Consider the following 20,654-nt stretch of genomic DNA (forward strand, 5'->3'; position numbering starts at 1 on the left):
AGTAGTCAACATGACTGGGAAACACTGTATGAATACAGTCCATTTACTATTTACCATAAAAATCATGCAGTACTGCCAGTGTGACCATCAGTTCTTCTCACAAGTTCTTTGAATGTAATAATGCTCCATATATGCCTGCATGCATTTATATCCCTATGGACACATTTCAATTAGGATAATGGTCTGGATTAAAAGACAAAGAACATACCTTTGCAGCAGTTTAAACTGCATCACGTCCTATTTCTTTGTTCTGCAAAGAAAAATAAAAAATTCAGTTATTTGGGGAGTTAAATAAAAATAGGATTTGACTGAATTACTTACCTTTGTTCTGTCTGGAGGAAGAAGAGGCTTCACCACTCAGAATATGTGGCATTAAAAAAGAAGAAGAAAAAACTTAAACCCATTCCATGAAAACATTGTAGGCTGTCAAAACTGACATTCATTACTTCAAAGACTCAACCAGAAATGTCACATTTTTTTATTCTGTAACATGGATGTCTGTGATTTTCTTTTGTTGTTGTTGTTGTTGTATCAGAAAATACAATTTGTATAAAAAAATAATGATAGATAGATAGATAGATAGATAGATAGATAGATAGATAGATAGATAGATAGATAGATAGATAGATAGAGATATTCAAATCTTTTCTTTTGACATCTGTCTATGGTTTAAGCTTACAAATGATAGCAAATGGCTGGTTATGGATCACAGTTAGCAAATTATTAATTAACCTTTCAGTTGGTTTATGTTCTTTGAAGGAATCAAGAATCATAGGGGTCAAATTAATCCTAAATATAAAAGAAAATCTCATTTTTATCACAAGAAAAAAACATGAAGAGTTCAGCTTGATGTCTGAAGAAGTTTTAAATGACACTGGACAAAGCAAAGCCCACACGTTCTGCACATCTCTTTCAATCTTAACCATGCCTGCCAGCTACTTTAATCTTTCATTTGGTATAAATTTCCTTATTTGCTGTGTTAATTTAATGTCACCTCTTCTCTGTGCTCAAACAACATTTTTGCAAAGTCACTCTACAAATCCTTAACTCAGAAAATCTAATTTAATTTTCTAAATGTTGCTTAATTTCTAACACCTCATGTGAATGTCAACAACTGAGTGTAGAAATCACATAATTAATGCACAAGCTCCTTTATAGCACACATGTAAGGTGGATAATTACCATTTAACTGAATTTATTTTAACCTTGGGATGAATTATAATGAGATAACTGGTCTTACTTTGATACAAAACAAAACAAACAGAGACCAAACAACATGGCGCCATGGTCTGCCTACTGTACTCATGCAGGGGCACATGTCTCACATAAAATGATTTGTTACCATGATTTCCTGAGACCGGTTGGGCTTAATCAGTCATAATAAGTAATCATCTTAGTTGTATCAGTTTTTTTTGTTAATTTACCACTTATATTTGCATACTGAGTTATAAACATGGTTTGTTAAGCATATTTGTGGTGTTTACATGCAAACTTTACCATTTTTTATTAAGATTTTAAATTTTTTTGTGTGTGATTTTAGTCACAGTGTCTTAATACAGGATGTCAAAATGAAAATTAATTGTATAATCACACATGAGGTTGTGCTGACAACAATAATACCAAATAAGTTAAAATTAAAAGTGGCCAAAAACAGCTATTTATACCCATAACCAGTAATCCTCAAGGCCCACTATCCTGCAGGCATTAGATGTTTCCCTGCTGCACCAGACCAGCGAGTCTGCTACTGAGCCATTCATTTTGGTCAGGTGCATTAAAACAGGGGAACTTTGAAAGTGCAGACGAGGGGGAATTAGTAATCTGTGGCCACGCAGTAAAATTTACTCAAATTTCACCAGATAGACTTCCTTCAATTGACTTTCGGCTCTTGTCTCGTGGAGATTTACATCAACCACTGCATCAAGCTGTCTTTCTCCCAACACAAGAGTGATGACTGCAGCTGCTACTTTAGATGTACATGTCCTCAACTTGCTCAGCCGGAGCTGAATGCAACCAAAATACTGATTATAAAGGGATGATTTGTTGCTGAAGACAGATAGACACAGTGAGACAGCTGGGAAAATAAGGCAAACGTTCTTTTCTCTGTCATCAAACATAAATTTTAAATATATACTTCTCTCTAATCAACACACCACAATAAATACAGATGAGGATTTTCTTGTTTTTGTTTTTTTTAATAGCAGATTAGATTCATTCCATCATCATAATAAAGGAATTTATTCGTACTATCTGGAACATAAGTGATGGAACCATTACACCATTCAAAAGTTTGGGCACCCTTTCAAACTCCAGGAAGGAGGGGGGGGGGGGGGGGGGGGGGGGGGGGTGCCCATACTTTTGACTGGTGCCATAGATAGCCGGTACATAGATCTAATCCAGAAGCACATTAAGCCTATAAAGAGTACAAAGTACAACTGATTTGTTCCTTGTGTACTAACTGGTGCCAGTATATGTAGTACAATACATCATAGTACAGTTTCAATAAAGGCAAAAGCAGAAGACATTTAACTGACAGGTTTTCTCCACAGTGAGATGTTAAAACAATCCAATCCCCGCTCCACACCTACCAGGGAGACCATTTATCCCTTCCTGTACCACAGCATGAAGATCCCTCTCCAGATATTTAACTTACGTTCACCTACAGCAGAAGCTGAAAATTTACACTATTAACCATGATAACCTGCAGAGTTATCAAGCCTTATTTGTCCAGTAAAACGAAAACATTATATCTTTTTGGAGTAAAAGATGCTAGACCTGAATTCAGCCCTGAACATCTCTCCTAAAGCTGAAAGTCAGAGTCAGGTGACATTTAACTGTCGAACATCTTCTTCCTATCAGACTTGTCTTCAATGTTCTTACGCCAGTCGCCCACATCACGCAGCTGCTTGTCCTGCAAACACAAAGAGAAACTGATGAGAAATCAGAATGTGGATGAAAATAAGAAAACGCATATATATATACATATATATATATATATATATATATATATATATATATATATATATAGTATAGTATAGTATAGTATAGTATAGTATAGTATAGTATAGTATATATATATATTTATATAGTTTTGTTATATATATATATATATATATATATATATATCCTTTTGTCCAGATGTGTTTTATTCTAGTGTTACAGGAGGGATAAATGATCACAGACTCATGTTTAAAATCCTCTGTTGCATTATGATGTCAATTAGGAAAATATGTTTGGAGTGTTTTTATATCTAAAAATAGACTAAATAAACATAAGCTAAAGAAAATATTTGTTGTAAGTTTTGGGGTATTATTGCCTGTAAGCAACATTGTACTATAATGGTTTTCAAGTGAAAAAGAGATTTTTTTATTTTATTTCATATATATTTATATATAATTTTTTTTTTCAGAAACATGTAAAATATTCAATAACTTTAACAAGTTATAATATATCTAGGTTTAAATGTTTGGAGTCGAGAGAAAGGAAGTCTCTTAAAGAAGTTTATGTGTGACTGTTAGAGCATTGTGGAACAAACCACTAAAATGAACATCTACAGTTTTCTAACATGACACAAACTATGCATGAAAACAAAGATTATAATCATTTACTAAACAAGAAACTGCAGTCAGATTCCAGAGTTTGATCATCATTTCATTTCAATCTTTTAATCTGTTTTCTGTCTCAATTCACTCAGCAAGTGTTCATCATTTATTTAGCAAATAACTTGCATTAAACTATTTAAAGTCAAGATTTACTCAACATGCAGTGTGAACATATATTTTCTAGACAGAAAAAGGCAAGAAATTTACACCCTTTTGTGGAGCAAAATAGCAAATCTGTTTGAAAAAGTCCACCAAAAAGGGTTTCAGCATGGCTTCCTGAGAGTCATGTGACAAATTAAAGGATTTTTATTGGTTACGTGTGGTCTTCCCTGCTTCTGCTTTTCAAAGAAGTGCTACAGAACTTTTGCAGATTTTCTCAAGGAGTCCCCCATAATCCTCTAACCAAGTCCTCTAATTCAGCATCCGTCTCTCTTCTGTCTCTGAGGCCTCTCGAGCCAGGAATGGTCAGGCGGACGTTGACTCTTGTCTTATCTCTTGCTCTTTCTTTTCCTGTCTTCCTCCAATAATGCCCTCAAATGCTGAATCAGCCACGGTGGGTGTTCAGAATGGGAGGTGTGTTCATGGTGCATTCTATGTGTACTCAGAAGTCAGATTTTCTAAGTTCCCAGTCGGAAATGGAACTAGGTTTGGAAAGTCGGGGAAGACGTCACCCAATAAAATGGCAGCTAATTCCCAGATCCGACTTCTGACCTCCAAGTCAAATCAAACGCACCATTATATCCTCCTGCCACCACGTGATGCGTAAAGCAAAACATGGTTTCAACGTCATGCAGCGTCCCGGTAGAAAAACGTGTGAAGTGGTTTTTCAGCCTCGGTATGCTGCTGGGCATCGACGGCTGTTACTGTCCCATGAGTCAGGAACGCAGAGTTTTAAGGTCAGAAAGTTACATACTGCGACTTCAGAGTATTGCATCATTGAAGGGATGAATTTAGGAAATGTGCCATGCCAAAAATTGGAAAAATGTCTTGTGGGCAACACTGCAATAGAGGGTCTTTCAAACACCTGATTTTTATGTTTTTTAATTATTCCCCAAAAATGTGGATGTGATGCAGTATTACCGTCAGGCTTTTCAGGTGAAACTATGTGTCTGTTTTCAGCAGGTTTCAGGAAGCGTTGTGGTCATGATTCAGATTTGAGAATCAGGTGGCAGCTCACCTCCTCCTTCACTTCTTTCTTGACCTGCTTCAGGTTGGCCCTCAGGTCCATGTTGACCGTGTGTTTGGAGCCCAGCAGAGCCTTCAGCATGGCGTCAGCAGACATACGCACCTTCTTCAGCCGGGGTCTCTTGAACTTTCCTCTCAGATCCACGATCTTTATGTTCAGGTCTCTGACCTTGAAGACCAGAAGGAAGTTTTTATAGAATAAAAAGTCAAATTATTAACCATGAGTCAGCGCTTCAGTTGATGCAGATTTTTTTCAGACTTTTCTCCAACCATAATCTGATTTTCAGTCATTTAGGATGTTGTGTTTTTCTGTAGTAAAGCACCAGAGTTATGGCTGAGGAGGATTTCAAATGAAATTTTGTAAATAAAAACAAAAAAAATTAAGAAAAAAAATCAATCAATCCGTCTCTTATCTGCAGCTGGTTCAGACTTTTAACTGGTACCAAACACATATCAGCCCTGTTCCAGCATCTCTGGTTTCTAATGTAACATAGAACTTATTTTAAAATCAATGTGAAGGTTTTTAAAGCTCTCCATGAACTGGCACCTGTACATAATAATAATAATAATAATAATAATAATAATAATAATAATAATAATAATAATAATAATAAAAATAAATAGTAGGTTAGAAAAACAAATAAAATGCAGCAGGTAGAGCAGTAATGTCCAGTAACTGTAAGAGCTGTTCATGATTTTAAGTGTTTAACACTGATGGTCTGGGGGACAAAGCTGTTGCAGGAGCGGGTGGTCCTGCACCGAGTGCTGCTGAACCTCTTTCCAGAGGCCAGCAGGGTAAAGAGTCCATGGTGGGGTTGTGAGGAATCACTGCAGAGCTTCTTATCCCGAGACACACAGAGTTTTGCTCAATCCTGGATGGAGGGGAGAGGGGTCCCCATGACCCTCTCTGTGATCTGTGATCCACTTGCCTCACATCCTTCCAGCCGGAGGCACTGCAGCCTCCACACCGCACACAGATGCAACTGGTAAGGATGCTTTCTCTGGGGCTCCTGTAGAATGTGATGAGGATGGAAGTACATCCGCTGCTGTGCCTTCTTGACCAGTGATGCAGTGTTCACAGACCAGGTGAGGTCGTCTGTGATGTGCACCCCCAGCAACTTTATGCTGCTGACCACGTCCACGGCCGTGTTGTTGATGAAAAATGGGATGTAGCTGGGCTGGTTCTTCCTGAAGTCAACAATGATCTCTTTGGTCCACATTCAGGATCAAGCTGCTGTCTCTGCACCAGCCCACGGGCTGCTCCACCTCCTCTCTGTAGGCCAGGTCGTTGTTGTCCCTGATGAGGCCCACCACTGTTGTGTCATCTGCAAATTTCACAGTGTGGTTTTTGGCATATCTGGGAACGCGGTGGTGTGTCATCAACGTAAACAGCAGAGGACTCGGGATGCAGCTCTGAGGGGAGCCGGTGCTGAGCGTGATGGCACCAGAGGTGTTCTGTCCGACCTGCACTGACTGTGGTCTGTCAGTGAGCAACTCAGTCAGTTCTGCAGGGGGATGCTGAGGCCCAGGGGTCCTAGTCTGCCCACCAGGTGTTGTGGGATGATGGTATTAAAAGCTGAACTGAAGCCCAGGAACAGCATCCACACGAGTGTTCTTCTCCTCCAGGTGTGCAGGGCTTCGGGGTACACCGGAGGAGATGCCGTCCTCAGTGCAGCGGTTTGGTATTGGGATCAAGCGTGGGAGGGAGTCTGGAGGTTATTTGCTCCTTCACCAGCCTCTCAAAGCATGATGGGAGTGCAATGGGCCGGTAATCAATTAACAGCTTTAAATCATGGCTGAACACATATTTCTTTTCCTTGGCTTCTAACTGTATTTTATTTATTGATATTTAAGTTTTTTTCTTATTATTTATTCATTAATAATTGTTATCAGTTTATTTAATGTTCAGTTAGATTTGATTTTATTTCAGTGTTTTGTATTTTTTTCCCTTAGAAAAAGTCTAGAGACAGTTAGCATCACAGCTCTTACAGACGTGAAAGTATTATATTATAAAATCAAACCAGCAGGATGTAAAAGAGCTGTTGTTACATTTATTCATAAATATTTTAGCTCTTCATACCAGTGGAGTTTGATTGGTGAAGGCATGCTCTGTATGCTCTGACCATTCTTCTAATATCGCTTTACATTGCTTGGCTGTGGTCAGAAATGCCTCACACCTCTGTATTCTTAGCACATTACTGTCTGAAGCTATGACAGATGGCATGCATAGTCGGGTGAGGTTTTCAAATAGTAGCAACAGCTCAGTGGCATCAAAATCAATGCACATGTCAGGTCACTGAAATAAAAACAAGAGAAGACGCAGCAGCAGGGAGCTGAGAGTGTGCTTGAGGTTGTACAACGAAAATCTAACACTGTGGACAGCATGACGTGTTACAGGTTTGTTTCATAACCCTTAAAACCCCAAAGCCTTTTCTTACTATTTCTGGTCCACCTGTTTTTTTGTTTTTTCTTTTTTTGTTTGGTTGTTTTTTTTTTAGTTTGTTTTAAATTTTGTAGTTTTTGTTGCTTTTTTATTTGAAGATGCATGTAGAAGCTGAACCCTTTTAATCCCAGTCAACATCTAGAGATCATTTTCCAGGACAGCCTTAGTTGTCAGATTGTGAGGCTAAAATCATGTAAAATGAATGTATCAATAGATAAAGCACCATAAAGACCAACAAGACAGAATTTATTACTGTCAGAAGTTTGTAGAAATAACACACAGATCAACAGTGACCAAGTCTTTTCTCATCTGCATCATTCTCTCAAATCTTGGCTTTCAGGAGACAAAATATTGGCATTAAAACAAACACACAACAGAAACTATTTCCAAATTTACACTTTTTCCTCCTGCTGTTTGTGTTGTTTATGCTACTGTTTACTTACTATTTTCCCAAAACCAACTCTACTTAGTATATTGGCATTGAAACAAACACACAACAGGAACTGTTCACATATTTACACATTTTCTCTGCTGTTTTTCTGCCATTTACAGTCATTTATGCCACTATTTACTTATTAACCTCACAAAACCAACTCCAACTCTGTTCTTTTTAAACAGGCATATAACTTTTTGCTCATTTGTTGACCTTTAGCTGCTCCTAAGACACTGCCATCAATTTAAGCTATCCAGCTGGTGACAGGAAGTGGCTTTATAATAATAATTTCCAGGTCAAAATAGAGGTCTCTTACCAATATAGTAGTAAAAGTAATCCTTTTTTTATTATAAAAAAAACATATGATAAATAATGGTGTTATCATGGATCACGCATGGTGGATTTGCCATGTAAAGTAAGAGTATGTGTGTGTGTTCATAGTTCATAGTTCATAGTGAAAGTTATGGAATCTAATATGGCTGCCAACGATTTTACAGCATGAAAAAGTCTGGTTCATATTTAACATTTTTTCTCATTTACAGTGTGCCTTGAAACCTTGAAAAACTATGATTTTAAACAGGGTTCATTGGCTAAGTTTTATAGCAGTTTTGAAAGAAGACATTTTTGTTCTTAACCCTTTAATGTCGTATGCATCATATTTGGTACATATAGTTTCTGATATCTGATACTTGACTTCTGTACCACAATTATTTGGACATATGTGGTAATAAATGGTAAATATACAAAAATTGTTTTTTGCTAATTATTGTATATTTAGTTAAAGGACAAAATAAAGACTTCAGATTAATATATATATATATATATATATATATATATATATATAGATACATATATATACATATATATTGTCCCCATTTTTCCTGGAGTCGGGCTTTAAAGGTTTAAAGACTCTAGCGGATGGTAAATTAAACTAACAATTGAGGGTAAATTCTGTATATTAATCAAAAAAAAAAAGAGAGAGCTCTGAATAGAAAAAGTCTCCTGTGGTCTGTATAATGAATGAACATGGTGACCTTTCGAATCGGTGAACATCTGGTTAAATATGTAATCCCAGGGTGGTGTCCACCTGTCCAAGTTAAGTGTCTTCAGTCATGTTGGACTCTTCATGTGTCACCACACGGACTCAGACGGGACGTGGACTCACCTCATTTAGCACCATGTTGAGTTTAAACTCTGTGCAGTATCTCTCCTCTTCACTGATGCCAATCTGCTCATGGAGTTTCTTGCAAAGATCCTGAAATCCAAAAAGCCTTTTAAAAACTTCCTGTTGAGACAACTTAAATTTTCAAGCAAAAGTGTGAAACAAGAAGCCAAACACGCTGCAGCTGGAAAGACTGAACCTTTTGTTTTGTTTAGTTTGTTCCTGCTGCACCTGTGTTGTCACATATGTGCAGTTCTTCTCACCACAAGCTCATCCTTGGAGTAGGGCAGCTCCAGAGGAGGACATTTCTCTGCCAGGAACTTCTCCCGCTCATCAGTTTTCACTGTAGCTTCAGCCTCCAACAGATTGTTGGCCACCACCAGCATACAGCTCTGAGGACGTCATGGGGAAAGAAAACAAGAGAAAATAAATGGGTTGTGACAGCTGGCAAGATTATGATATGCACTGTAAGCAGATACAGGAGAAAAGCAAAAAAAGTCATGTGATCATGAATCAAAACTATAAATAAAACGATGCAGGGGTAGATGTTCATACTTTTGGCCTGCAAGTTCTATCAAGTGTGTTTTACCCAAAATGTCCTAAGCATGTTACATGATGTGAAAGTTATAAGTAAAGTAGACTTAAATGTAACAAAACTTCCAGATTACTCCTCATTTGATTAAAAATAGGGTCTTGTGAGAGTAAGAAAACATCCACCTGTCACAGTTTCACTGTTTATGAACACGACTGTTAATCTAGAAAAGACTCTTTAAGGCTCAGGAATTTGCAAATCCTGAATTTCGTACACAAAAACATAAATTGGATGTTTTCTATGGTAAAAGAAATATTTCATTTTTCAGGAATGCTGTAAAATTTGCTGACTTGGAAACTGGAACCATGGAAGAAGTCTGTCTGATGGGTCCATATTCAAGACGACAGTACCGGGATTCTTGGGCTCAGAATGTGAACGAGTGGTTCAGGAAGCATGAGACATCATTTTCACCACAGAGTCCAGACCTGACCCCCAATGAGAATCTTTGGGATGTGCAGCAGTCCAACTATCCCTTCATCACTACAAGATTTTGTAGAAAAATGTATGTAACTGGTTGGAAATAAATGTTGTGCAGAAGCTTAAACGAAGCCACAGCAAAGGCAGCTGTAATCAAAGCAAAAGGAGGTCTCACCAAATGTTAAAGTGTGGGATTTCTTTTTTATTTGGACAGGTGGATTATTTTTTCTACTATTGATTGTGTGAGTATAAAATTTCTTACCTTCAGCGTGTGCTTACGCCTTGCAGAGAGTCTTTTCCTGCAGACAGAACGGGACAACATAAATCTATCTGCGAGGAAGTCAGAGATTTGATCCATGACATTCCCAAAATATTCATTTATCAAAATTCCACATTATCCTGATTACATTCTGGATCTTAGCTTTTCTCCATGCTACAGGTATGCATATTGGTATGTCATATTAGCAGGCTCAAAGTAACATATCAAATCTAAACATAAATTAAACTTTCTGTTACACGTTTTAGACAAGCTGAGAGAACGAAATAGCTTTTCACTCACTCAGAATCAGCCATCTTTGCTGCAGGATCCTGATGTTATCTGTTCAAAAATCAAAGTTTGGTTTGTGATTAAAGTGTATCTGAATATTAATGCATATTTTTTTTCTATAAGAAGTAAAACTGAAGTTATCTAATTTGTTTTTATCATCCAGCTATTTTTAAGGCTTTATAGGGTCTGGGATGTTTTTAGTGGTGTTTAATCATCGGCAAATGACATAATACTTGTACGTTATCTCAATCCAAACAAAGTAATTTAATGCTTTTCTGCTGACTGCAGTAGTAAAATATATTTATAGTGTTTGTTGTAATGTCAGTATACAGCTGGTGTCCACCTTAAAACACTGATTTCATCCTACACAGGTCAGAGTAGATCAGATATATGGTGTTAGAGGTCACGTCTCCTACCTCTTACTCTCTCCTGATGTAGTCTCACCTGTCTCACATTTCATGTTTGGGTCATGTTAATTCTATCTTAAGACATCATGTTAATTCCAGGAAATTTCATGGAACTGATCTTCGTAACCCCGAAGCTGTGCTAATGCTTTGAAGGACAATCCAGCTAATTTTAGCAGCATGGATGAAAGCATACACATTCATCACTGTGCTGTGAAATATCTCCACAGACATTCACACTGGGTCAATTTTTACTGGCTTTGGTGAATATCAGGCTTCATTTAAACCAGCTCACCTCACACCTTTCAGTCTACACTGTGTTTTGAAGCTGAACATGCTAACCCTCGTTACTTAACCACATCTGTAGCATCCTATGCTAACATGACTATGGTTTTACAATATGGCAGCTTACAGCAACAGCCTTTGAATTAAAGCATGTTGACCTATGAAAGAAGAGTAAAGGAACAAAAAACCCAAATCAAAATGCAATCTTCCTTTAGGAGATGAGTAGTCATTTCTACAATAATACCCACTGGTTCCTAACCCTAACCCTGAATCTGAGACGTTTTGTCATTTCATAAAAAACATGATCTCATTTTGAATTTGATGGCAGCAAACATCTGTAAAAATTTAAAACAGGAGCAACAACATGCTGCAAAAGTAATTGATACACATCCAAAACAACTGGAAGTGCATTTGACATCTAATTAGGTTTACAGTCAACAGGTCAGTAACATGACTGGGTATAAAGGAGCATTTCAAAGAGGCAGAGTCTCTCAGATGTAAAGGTGGACAGAGGTTCACCAGTCTGAGACAAACTGGGGCTAAAAATTGTGGAACAATCTCAGAAAATCTCAAAAGAATCCCTGTGTGAATGGAACAAGGCTGGATGCTGGTGAACTTGGGGTCCTCAGGCAGCACTGCATTGACAACAGACATGATTTTCTACTGGAAATCACTGCATGGGCTCAGGAGCACTTTCAGAAATTACTGTCTGTGAACATGTGACAGGTCCTGTATGTGAACAGGACCCAGCAACACAGCCATCTTCTCTAGACCAAAACTCATTTAAAATGGTCGGAGTTAAAGTGGAAAACTGAAATTTTTGTGAAATATTTCTAGAAAGCATGGGCACCGTGTCCTGTAGACTAAAGAGGAGAGGGAGCATCCAGCTTGTTATCAGTGGACAGGTGAAATGCTGCATCTCTGATGGGATGGGGCTGCATTAGTGCCTATGGCGTGGGCAGCTTCCACATCTGTGAAGCTCCATCAATGCTGGAAAGTACATGGAGGCTTTAGAGCAACATCTGCTTCCATCCAGACAACACCGCTTTCGGTGAAGGTCTTAGAGATTTCAGGAAGACGATGCTGAACCACATCCTGTATCCATCACAGCAGCATGGCTTCACAGGAGAAGAGTCCGGCTGCTGAACTGGCCTGCCTGCAGTCCAGATCTTTCACCAATAGAAAGCATTAGAAGCATCGTGAAACCAAAAATTAAAAAATGAAGGTTGAGCAGCTAGAATCCTGCATCGGACCAGAATGGAACATTCCCAAATGAATAAGTTCTGTCCAAAAGAATGAGCAGAAATTCCAGTGGCCAGATGCATAAAACTATTTTTCTTTTCTTCTATCCTGTGTGTTTAGCTTTTTTCTTTCTTTTTTTTTCCATCTTGAGACTGGTATTTTGTGTTGACTGAAATAATCCTAAATAACATCTGTAATGAGTCAAAGTTGTGGAGATGTGACTGGGTTGAAGTGACCCTCAGAGCAGCAGCCTGGAGACAATTCTAGAGGTCCTTAGATAGTTGCTGCCTGCAGTGTTAAGGAGCTGCAACTGAGCCGTGGATTAAGACTCTATTCCTGGATCCACAGCTGTTCCCAACATCTTCATTATGGAGAGGGGGGGGGGACTAACAGCCGGCTCATCTTTAAGGAAAAGATGTGTGATGACCACAGCAGGCATCCGAAAACAGACAGGATGCCTGTTGGTGCTCCACAAATGACCCAACTAATGGCCGTCGTCTAAAGCAATCAGCCAGGGGGAGACGGGATTTATCTCGGGAGCTAACTCGAAATATTTTGGACACTCGAAACTGTGCAGACACAGCAGCAAATCTCTGGAGATAGAATAATATCTGAAAGGTTTAAATATGGACTCTGATATTAACTGTAAGCAGTTTTGGTGTTTGTTAGGGGCAGGATTGTCTCTGGAGGGATTCACAGTAACATAACACCACTGAATGTTCCTCGGAGGGCCAAGATATTAGAACATGACACAGAAATAACTTGTCGCCAGGCTGACCTCAGAGGCACACACTGTTCGTGTGTAAAAATAAAGAAAAAAGTACAAGAAGCTTATCTTTTTAGGCAAACAGGCATCCAGCAGGTCAGGACCACAACATTAACACATATCCGAACTAAAAACCTCTTGTATTAAATTAATTGTGTGTTTTTTATATAAAATTAAGCTTTCATGACTTTAGGTTAGGATAAGAATGGTTACAATCTGTCTCAATAACTTTTCTGTTTTTAAAACTTTGATAAATTAAAGTTTGTGTGCTGACTGAAGTAATGAAAAAGTATGAATGAAAAAGAAAAACCTGAAAACTAAAAAAAAAACTTCTCTGCTGCAGGAATGAATAAGATTAAACTTTCTCAGCTGCTTAAATTTGAGAGTATTTGAGGATTATCTGCCGAGTTTGGTGCACCGGGATCAAACTGTGATGTAAAGTGAAGACTAAAGACTGAGGCCGGTATCTGCAGCAGATCAGACCTGGTTTTGCTCTGAACACCACCCACCCGGGTGCTGACAGGAGGATAAACATTGATGGATTGATTTTCAGCTTCAAGCCTTGTAGTGGTGTTGCCTTTCAGTGTGCCACATCATCACACTGTACATCAGTAGTGGACCGAGTATACATCAGGACAAAAAAACAGCCCCTTCAAACCTCAGTCCGTCAGTATCAATAAGAAAAGTTCTGACAGTAAAACAGACGACACATTAAACCAAATAGTGTCCATGTCAGCTGAAAACGTTCATGTCATGTCACAGAAAGAGCATAGAAAGTGAAATAACATCAACTATTTTGAGAGTAAATTGTTTAAATTCTACATCGTTAACAGATACTTCCTATGAAGACATCCAACCTCCATGAACCCTAGACATTTTACTGTCACTGAAAACTTATCAAACTAACTGACAGTGTGATAAATCACTGTGTCATAACAGGACTATGCATGCAAAAACATGAAAACATGAAATACACAGCAGACATGTTAGAAACAGCTGTGACTACAAAACATTCCCATCAGCTGACGACAAGCTGAACAGACTGAAACTTCAAGAAAGAGGCAAACAGATGTCTTACTTTAACCAGGCGGAGACGTTCCAGTCACAGAGACACAAACCGAGTCCCAGGCGGACCCAGTGTTAGGAAGGTATATATTGCAATCACAGATAGCCCTCTAAAGCCTCCACTTTCTCTAAATGGAAGTGGATTACTAGACAAACCAATGAGCTGGCAAGGTCATGAAATACAGTACAGTGTCCTCTGCCCCCTTCCCTGGATCGCCTCATTATAAATAACCCGCCCTTTAAGATTCTTATCCTTATTATCCTGCGCTGTCATATTTCTCACCAACAAAAGTCCAGAAAAGATTAAAGCACGCCAAACTACACCTAACACACACAGAGAAAGCAGGAAAACACTCACATCCAAGTTTCAGTAGGCTCAGAGTGGGCCAGCTGAATCAAAAATAATAACAAATGGTCAGTTTCCAACATATTTACACTGTGTTCCAGATGATTCTGCATGTAGGATTTCAATTCATGAAACATTTGGGTTGTATTATTTCTGTATTGAATTTCCCTTTGGGATTAATAAAGTACTTTTCATTTCATTTCATTTCATTCATTTCATTTCATTTCATTTCATTTCATTCATTTCTGTTAGATTTAGCTTCTCTTATTTCTCCATCTGTTTAGATCACTGATAACAATCTCAGGTTTGATCTTTAGTCTCCACGTGAGCTTAAAACTCCAAACCAGTTTTTACTATTTTTGACTGGCCCATCTTTTTAATGCATATAGAAGCTGAACCACTTTAATTACAACCAACATCCAGACATTTTTTAGGACAGCCTAAGTTGTTATATTATGAAGCTAATGTATCATTAGATACAACACCATAAAGGCCAACCAAAACAACAAAACAGAATTTATTACTAACAGTAGGCTACTTTGTAGAAATAACACAGAGATGATATTACAGCTCAGCTACACAGAAAACAAAGTTTCTAATATTTTAATTTGGTTTTCTGTCCAATATTAAAATCTGTTTAAGGTAATAATCCAAAGGCTTTTTGTTATCTTTCTTTAAAAAAAAGAGCCATTAAGAAAAACTTAACAGCAGAACCAGTTAGAACCAGTCAGATCCAGTCAGAACCACACAGAACCAGTTATAACCAGTTACAACCAGTCACAACCTGTTAGATCCAGTTACAACCAGTCAGAATCAGTCACAACAAGTCAGATCCAGTCAGATCCAGTCACAACCAGTTAGATCCAGTTACAACCAGTCAGAATCAGTCACAACCAGTCAGATCCAGTCAGATCCAGTCACAACCAGTTAGATCCAGTTACAACCAGTCAGAATCAGTCACAACAAGTCAGATCCAGTCAGATCCAGTCACAACCAGTTAGATCCAGTTACAACCAGTCAGAATCAGTCACAACAAGTCAGATCCAGTCAGAACCAGTCAGATCCAGTCACAACCAGTTAGACCCAGTCACAACCAGTCAGATCCAGTCAGATCCAGTCAGAACCAGTCAGAACCAGTCACAACAAGTTCAGATCCAGTCAGAACCAGTCAGATCCAGTCACAACCAGTTAGAAATAGTCACAACCGGTCAGATCCAGTCAGTACCAGTTAGAACCAGTCACAACCAGTCAGATCCAGTCAAGACCAGTTAGCACCAGTCACAACCGGTCAGATCCAGTCAGTACCAGTTAGAACCAGTCACAACCTCTCAGATCCAGTCAGACCTATTAAGAACCAGTCACAACCGGTCAGATCCAGTCAGTACCAGTCACAACCGGTCAGATCCAGTCAGACCTATTAAGAACCAGTCACAACCGGTCAGATCCAGTAAGAACCAGTTAGAACCAGTTAGAACCGGTCAGATCCAGTCAGAACCAATTAGAACTAGTCAGAACTGGTCAGATCCAGTCATAACCAGTTCGAACTAGTCAAAACCGGTCAGATCAAGTCATAAACTTGTACAAACTTTGTGTTTTGGCCACAAACAGGTCCTGCAGCCTGGAACCTGCTGGACAGGATTTATTGAGCTCAGACCTCACTCAAGAATCCTACTGCTTCACAATAGAATGAATAAATATATAAATAAATAAGTAAATAAATAAAGTAGTAGTAAAATAAAAAAAAATACCAATGTCAGTATAGGATGGTCTCTCCTACCTTCAGCTTTCAGTACCTTGACCTTGACTTTGACCTTGATGCAGTCAGAGATTAAGTCAGAGGTTAAAGGTTAAGATAATAACTTTTAATATAATCTGCATCTGAGTGGACAGGTGTGGATGTTAACCACCAGCAGGCTGGTTAATCAATCAAGTTTCCTGTCAAATTAATCTGTTCCTAAGTCATTAAAGATTTTTGACTTAACATCAGTTTTTCTGACTTATGAATTCTAGCAGATGACTATGGGCTGTCATGATCTTGTAAAATCCTCATTATTCTAATAAGCAAGACAAATGGCTCCTTCAGCAGATGTTGTTTTATTCAGTTTCTGCAGCTTACAGGCTGGTTCTGGCCAGTCACACATTAAGTTATTTTAAGCCTCAGCTTCAAACATCTTCTTCCTCCCGTCCATTCCAGATTTGTCCTCGATGTTTTTGCGCCAGTCGCCAACATCACGTAGTTCTTTCTCCTGAAACAGCAAGACGTCCACATATCAGAGCAGGACATGAAACAGCACTGGCTGTCATCAAAAACGTCTTCCTGTCTTAATTCCAGCCATAGAGGACTAATATTTTTGTCCTTTTCAGACAGACACAGACCTGATTTTTGGCTGCTTCTGATTGGACATTACCGTAAATCTAAGCTTTAATCTGATTGGTGGAAAGTTGGACAGGAAGTGTCTTCATCATAATTTCTAAGTCAAAATAGAGGTTTTAACAACATAGTAGTGATTGTAATCATTTTCATTATTAAAAAAAGTGGAAAAAAATGGTGCTATCATGGATCAATAAACACTATATTGCAGAGGGATTATAAACCTCCTGGGCAGTATTTAAAGTCTTCCATTGACCACCTAAAGGGTAAGCTATCCATCACAATTTACCCCACAGAGATACACACTACCGTTCCTGACAAACTGATGATGAAAGTGACTGAGCTCATGGGTGCCAGAGATCTAGTGGCATTTTAAGGGTTAAAACAAAGACTTCAGCTGCAAATGTTCTGCATCTTAGAGAACAAGAGTAACTGTTCTCCTCACCTCCTCTTTCACCTCCTTCTTGACCTGCTTCAGGTTGGCCCTCAGGTCCAGATTGACTGTATGTTTGGAGCCCAGCAGAGCCTTCAGCATGGCGTCAGCAGACATACGAACCTTCCTCAGGACAGGCTTCTTGAACTTGCCCATCAGGTCCTGAACTTTGATCTTCAGGTCAGTGATCTTAAAAAAGGGATACAGAAGCCACAGTGAGAATTCAGCTTCTACACACATACACATACAAATCTGAAGTCTGCAGATACCAGAACAGGTGTTTTCTAAACCTCGGCAGATCATCCATGTTGTTCTGAAGCCGAGCTGGACAGGAGGCAGCTTAACTTCAAACCGGTTTTTAAAGACATCTCACCTCTCATCTGCAGGAAAGCCTGCTGTCTCTGATCACACAGTAGCTGAAGATCATTCAAAGTTTTCAGAAGCAGAAATTTAAGCAAAATATTGTCACTGACTTTAACTGTTCTGTGAGCAAAACTTGCATCTGAATCTGATTCAGGTTCTTTAAAAATATGCTTCTCATTCATAGATTCACTCAAACACTCATGAGGAGCCTCTTCTTCTAAATGCATTTATTCCGAACTGATATGTTCATAATGTCTCTGCAGAGGGGCTGGAGACTGAAGCATCTAACTACTGACTGGAGGACGACCACTGACACCAGAGATACAGCAGGTCGAGGTGCACAACCCTAAACAAGTCGTTTCAGTCTATAAACTTATAAACTTCTCCTATTTTTAGTTTGATCAATCTAACCAGATAATACAGACAACAAATAAGAAAAAAGTCCCAAATTTTTATAAACTCATTTAACAAAAAATTTTAAAAAGAATAATTTTAAAAGGATCATTCATGAAATTTAGAAGAAAAACTTTTTAATTTTTTCTTAAAAAATAGATAGATAGATAGATAGATAGATAGATAGATAGATAGATAGATAGATAGATAGATAGAGAGAGAGAGAGAGAGAGAGAGAGAGAGAGAGAGAGAGAGATAGACATAAATGGAATATTTCCAGCCAAGACTTCCCCTTCAACAGTATTGCATTGTGGGTAATGTAGCTAGTCTAGGAACCTTTTTTTAAATTTCTTTATATTTTCTAAATCTGATCAATTCTAAAAACAGTGAAGTGAGAGTGTGTTAGTTCATGATGACGTCTTCGTCTACCTCCTTGTTGGTCTTGTTGACCTTCATCTCCAAGTCATATCGCTCTTCATCAATAACATCGATCTTGTGGTGGATCTCCCTGCAGAACTCCTGGACACACAAACACACTCTCCACATCACACACCACACCACATGGGTCAGCCTTCACTTTCTGCTTGCATCGGTGGTCCTGATGAATGGCTTCTAGAAAACACCACCGATCAGCTGTTTGGCTTGACTGAGATGTTTAGATATCAGTAACTCTCATGATCTTTTCCACAGCTTTCATCACATGAGCTAATGTGCCCCCCCCCCCCCCCCCCCCTTTTTAAATATGCCACTGTAAACAAGTGACTGTTATTTTCTCCACCTGTCAGTGGTTTTAATGTTTTTTGTGACGCACCTGCAGCTCCTGCATGGTTCTGGGCATGGACAGAGGAGGGCAGCTCTCAGACATGTACCTCCGCCTCTCCTCCTGCCGCTGCCTCTCTTCTTCTTCCAGCAGACCTTTAGCAATGGACAGCATCAAACTCTACAAAAGAAAAATGAAAATTTTCTGACAGTTTCAGTCAATGATTTGAGGACAGATGATATTTTGCTTCCTCAACAACAACAACTTTAACCATTTTATAGACAAATTGATAAAATAGATTTTAAAAAATTACCTTCAGATGATGTTTGCGACTGGAAGACATCTTTTTCCTTCAGGATTTGCAGAAAACATGAACTTGTTATAATAACATTTTACAGTGTATGACTGTTCCAGTTGCATCCTGCAGATTTGTTTGTTGATGCGAATAAAATGTGAACCTGATTTACTCACTCTGACATCTTGTTGCTTGTTTGGCATCAAAACCCTGGAGGAGAAATGAGGTCCTTCGGGGGGGAAAGGTGATGAAACAAAGACAAACTGGTTTATTATTCATTATTTATAGTAAACAATCTCTGGGGGATTCTGAAGCCATTAGTTAACCCTAACAGAGGCTCCAGGAATTCCTCCCCCTGTGCCTGCTGGGATATAATACCTCCACTTATAAGAAACACTAAGATGAGCATCAACTGCCTGCCTGAGGGAAATGCCTCAGGTCTAAATTAGGACCAGATCCGGTCCAGTTGGCTCCCTTGGGTACCCTTGTCTTAAAAAGCCAGTCGTTTGGAAGCTCATCCGGAAACACACCAAACAAACATCTCAGATATGACCAAGACATCACTCATCCTTTCTGAAGATAGGGGCGAAGCAGAAAAATCCAGCAAATGACTAAATGGGTCCCTTTTTACATGGATTTGGCTTTATACTGGCCTTATGGATCCACGTAAAACAATGACATGGATCCACACCACAAACACACTGTTTTTTACCACAATGTTCCAAGAAAGTTAATACGTCCACATTTTATTTGGACAATCTGGACGAAATTCTGCCTGTGATGGACCAGTACAGACAGCTGGGTCACTACGGTCTCCTTTTAGCCATCCCTTTATCACTGCCAGCACGAAGCTGTCATTTATCAACACAAAGCAGCTTTCTCTCCCAGACCGGAGAAAAACTGTGAATATTTCACAGTGAATACCCTGCAGAAAATAAAATGTATAGAGTGGAATAAATAGAAACTCCACCGTGCATTAGACCACATTTCTCCTGAGCCATGACTCAACTATAACTTTTAATTAACCCCCAAAACAAGTTTGGATCAGCTGCACACAGCAAACAGCTGTGTTACAAAACACATGTCCTTATAAACATGGTGTCATAATGCCAATATAGAAATAATATAGTTTTTATTTGTTCATAGATGCAGCAACACTTTTTTTTTCTTTATTAAGTTTAAGTACACTCTCAGAAAATAAAGTACCTGATTGTACCTCTAGGGGTACAAAAGATAGTCACACCGGCAGCACCAACATCTTCATCCTCACAACACTGACATCTAACAACTCTTTAGAGGACATCACCACCTTCATCCAGGTTTCTTCTTGTCAGACCACCAACAGAAACATGTTTGTTGGAACTCAACTGGAAGGAAAACCACAGCCTAATACATCAGAGCCTCACAGTTTAGGCTTGTGAAAAAGAAGCAGCAGCAGAGAAAACAGAAAAAATCCTCACCTTTTGTCTGACGATGGAGAAAGGGACAGATCTGGTGTAGCAGCTCTGATTCTGGCTCCATAATTTATATATAACATTCCCTGAAGGCCGAGG

General features: G+C 38.8%; 2 protein-coding genes across 3 annotated transcripts; both read right to left on the reverse strand.

Annotated features, from left to right (window-relative positions):
• Nucleotides 1-2,170: 2,170 nt before the first annotated feature.
• Nucleotides 2,171-14,234, reverse strand: LOC121648160 (troponin I, fast skeletal muscle-like). Its single transcript, XM_041998127.1, has 7 exons — nt 14,154-14,234; nt 10,391-10,429; nt 10,094-10,130; nt 9,086-9,214; nt 8,826-8,915; nt 4,777-4,953; nt 2,171-2,908 (listed from the first exon to the last, which is right to left on the reverse strand). The coding sequence occupies exons 2-7, from the start codon at nt 10,402-10,404 to the stop codon at nt 2,828-2,830; spliced, it is 528 nt and encodes a 175-aa protein (XP_041854061.1). The 5' UTR covers nt 10,405-10,429; nt 14,154-14,234; the 3' UTR covers nt 2,171-2,827.
• Nucleotides 14,235-16,440: 2,206 nt separating this feature from the next.
• On the reverse strand, nt 16,441-20,654 carry LOC121648159 (troponin I, fast skeletal muscle-like). Of its 2 annotated transcripts, none has more exons than XM_041998126.1 (7): nt 20,308-20,468; nt 19,278-19,330; nt 19,120-19,156; nt 18,858-18,986; nt 18,476-18,565; nt 17,303-17,479; nt 16,441-16,732 (listed from the first exon to the last, which is right to left on the reverse strand). In XM_041998126.1, exons 2-7 carry the CDS (start codon nt 19,283-19,285, stop codon nt 16,637-16,639), a joined length of 537 nt encoding a protein of 178 aa, XP_041854060.1. In that variant the 5' UTR covers nt 19,286-19,330; nt 20,308-20,468; the 3' UTR covers nt 16,441-16,636. The 2 variants fall into 2 exon arrangements, with proteins under 2 accessions (XP_041854060.1, XP_041854059.1); XM_041998125.1 differs by lacking the exon at nt 20,308-20,468 and adding an exon at nt 20,562-20,654 and having other exon boundaries at nt 16,443-16,732.

The sequence above is a fragment of the Melanotaenia boesemani genome, chromosome 10 (genome assembly GCF_017639745.1).
Source record: "Melanotaenia boesemani isolate fMelBoe1 chromosome 10, fMelBoe1.pri, whole genome shotgun sequence".
Taxonomy (NCBI): Eukaryota; Metazoa; Chordata; class Actinopteri; order Atheriniformes; family Melanotaeniidae; genus Melanotaenia; species Melanotaenia boesemani.

Excerpts from the sequence above, each read along its gene's own strand:
- LOC121648160 (XM_041998127.1), bottom strand. Across the intron at positions 9,215-10,093 it reads GGCGTAAGCACACGCTGAAG|AGCTGTATGCTGGTGGTGGC; the intron begins GTAAGAAATTTT and ends TGACGTCCTCAG. Across the intron at positions 2,909-4,776 it reads AGAAAGAAGTGAAGGAGGAG|GACAAGCAGCTGCGTGATGT; the intron begins GTGAGCTGCCAC and ends TTGTGTTTGCAG.
- LOC121648159 (XM_041998126.1), bottom strand. Across the intron at positions 18,987-19,119 it reads GTCGCAAACATCATCTGAAG|AGTTTGATGCTGTCCATTGC; the intron begins GTAATTTTTTAA and ends TTTCTTTTGTAG. Across the intron at positions 16,733-17,302 it reads AGAAGGAGGTGAAAGAGGAG|GAGAAAGAACTACGTGATGT; the intron begins GTGAGGAGAACA and ends TTGCTGTTTCAG.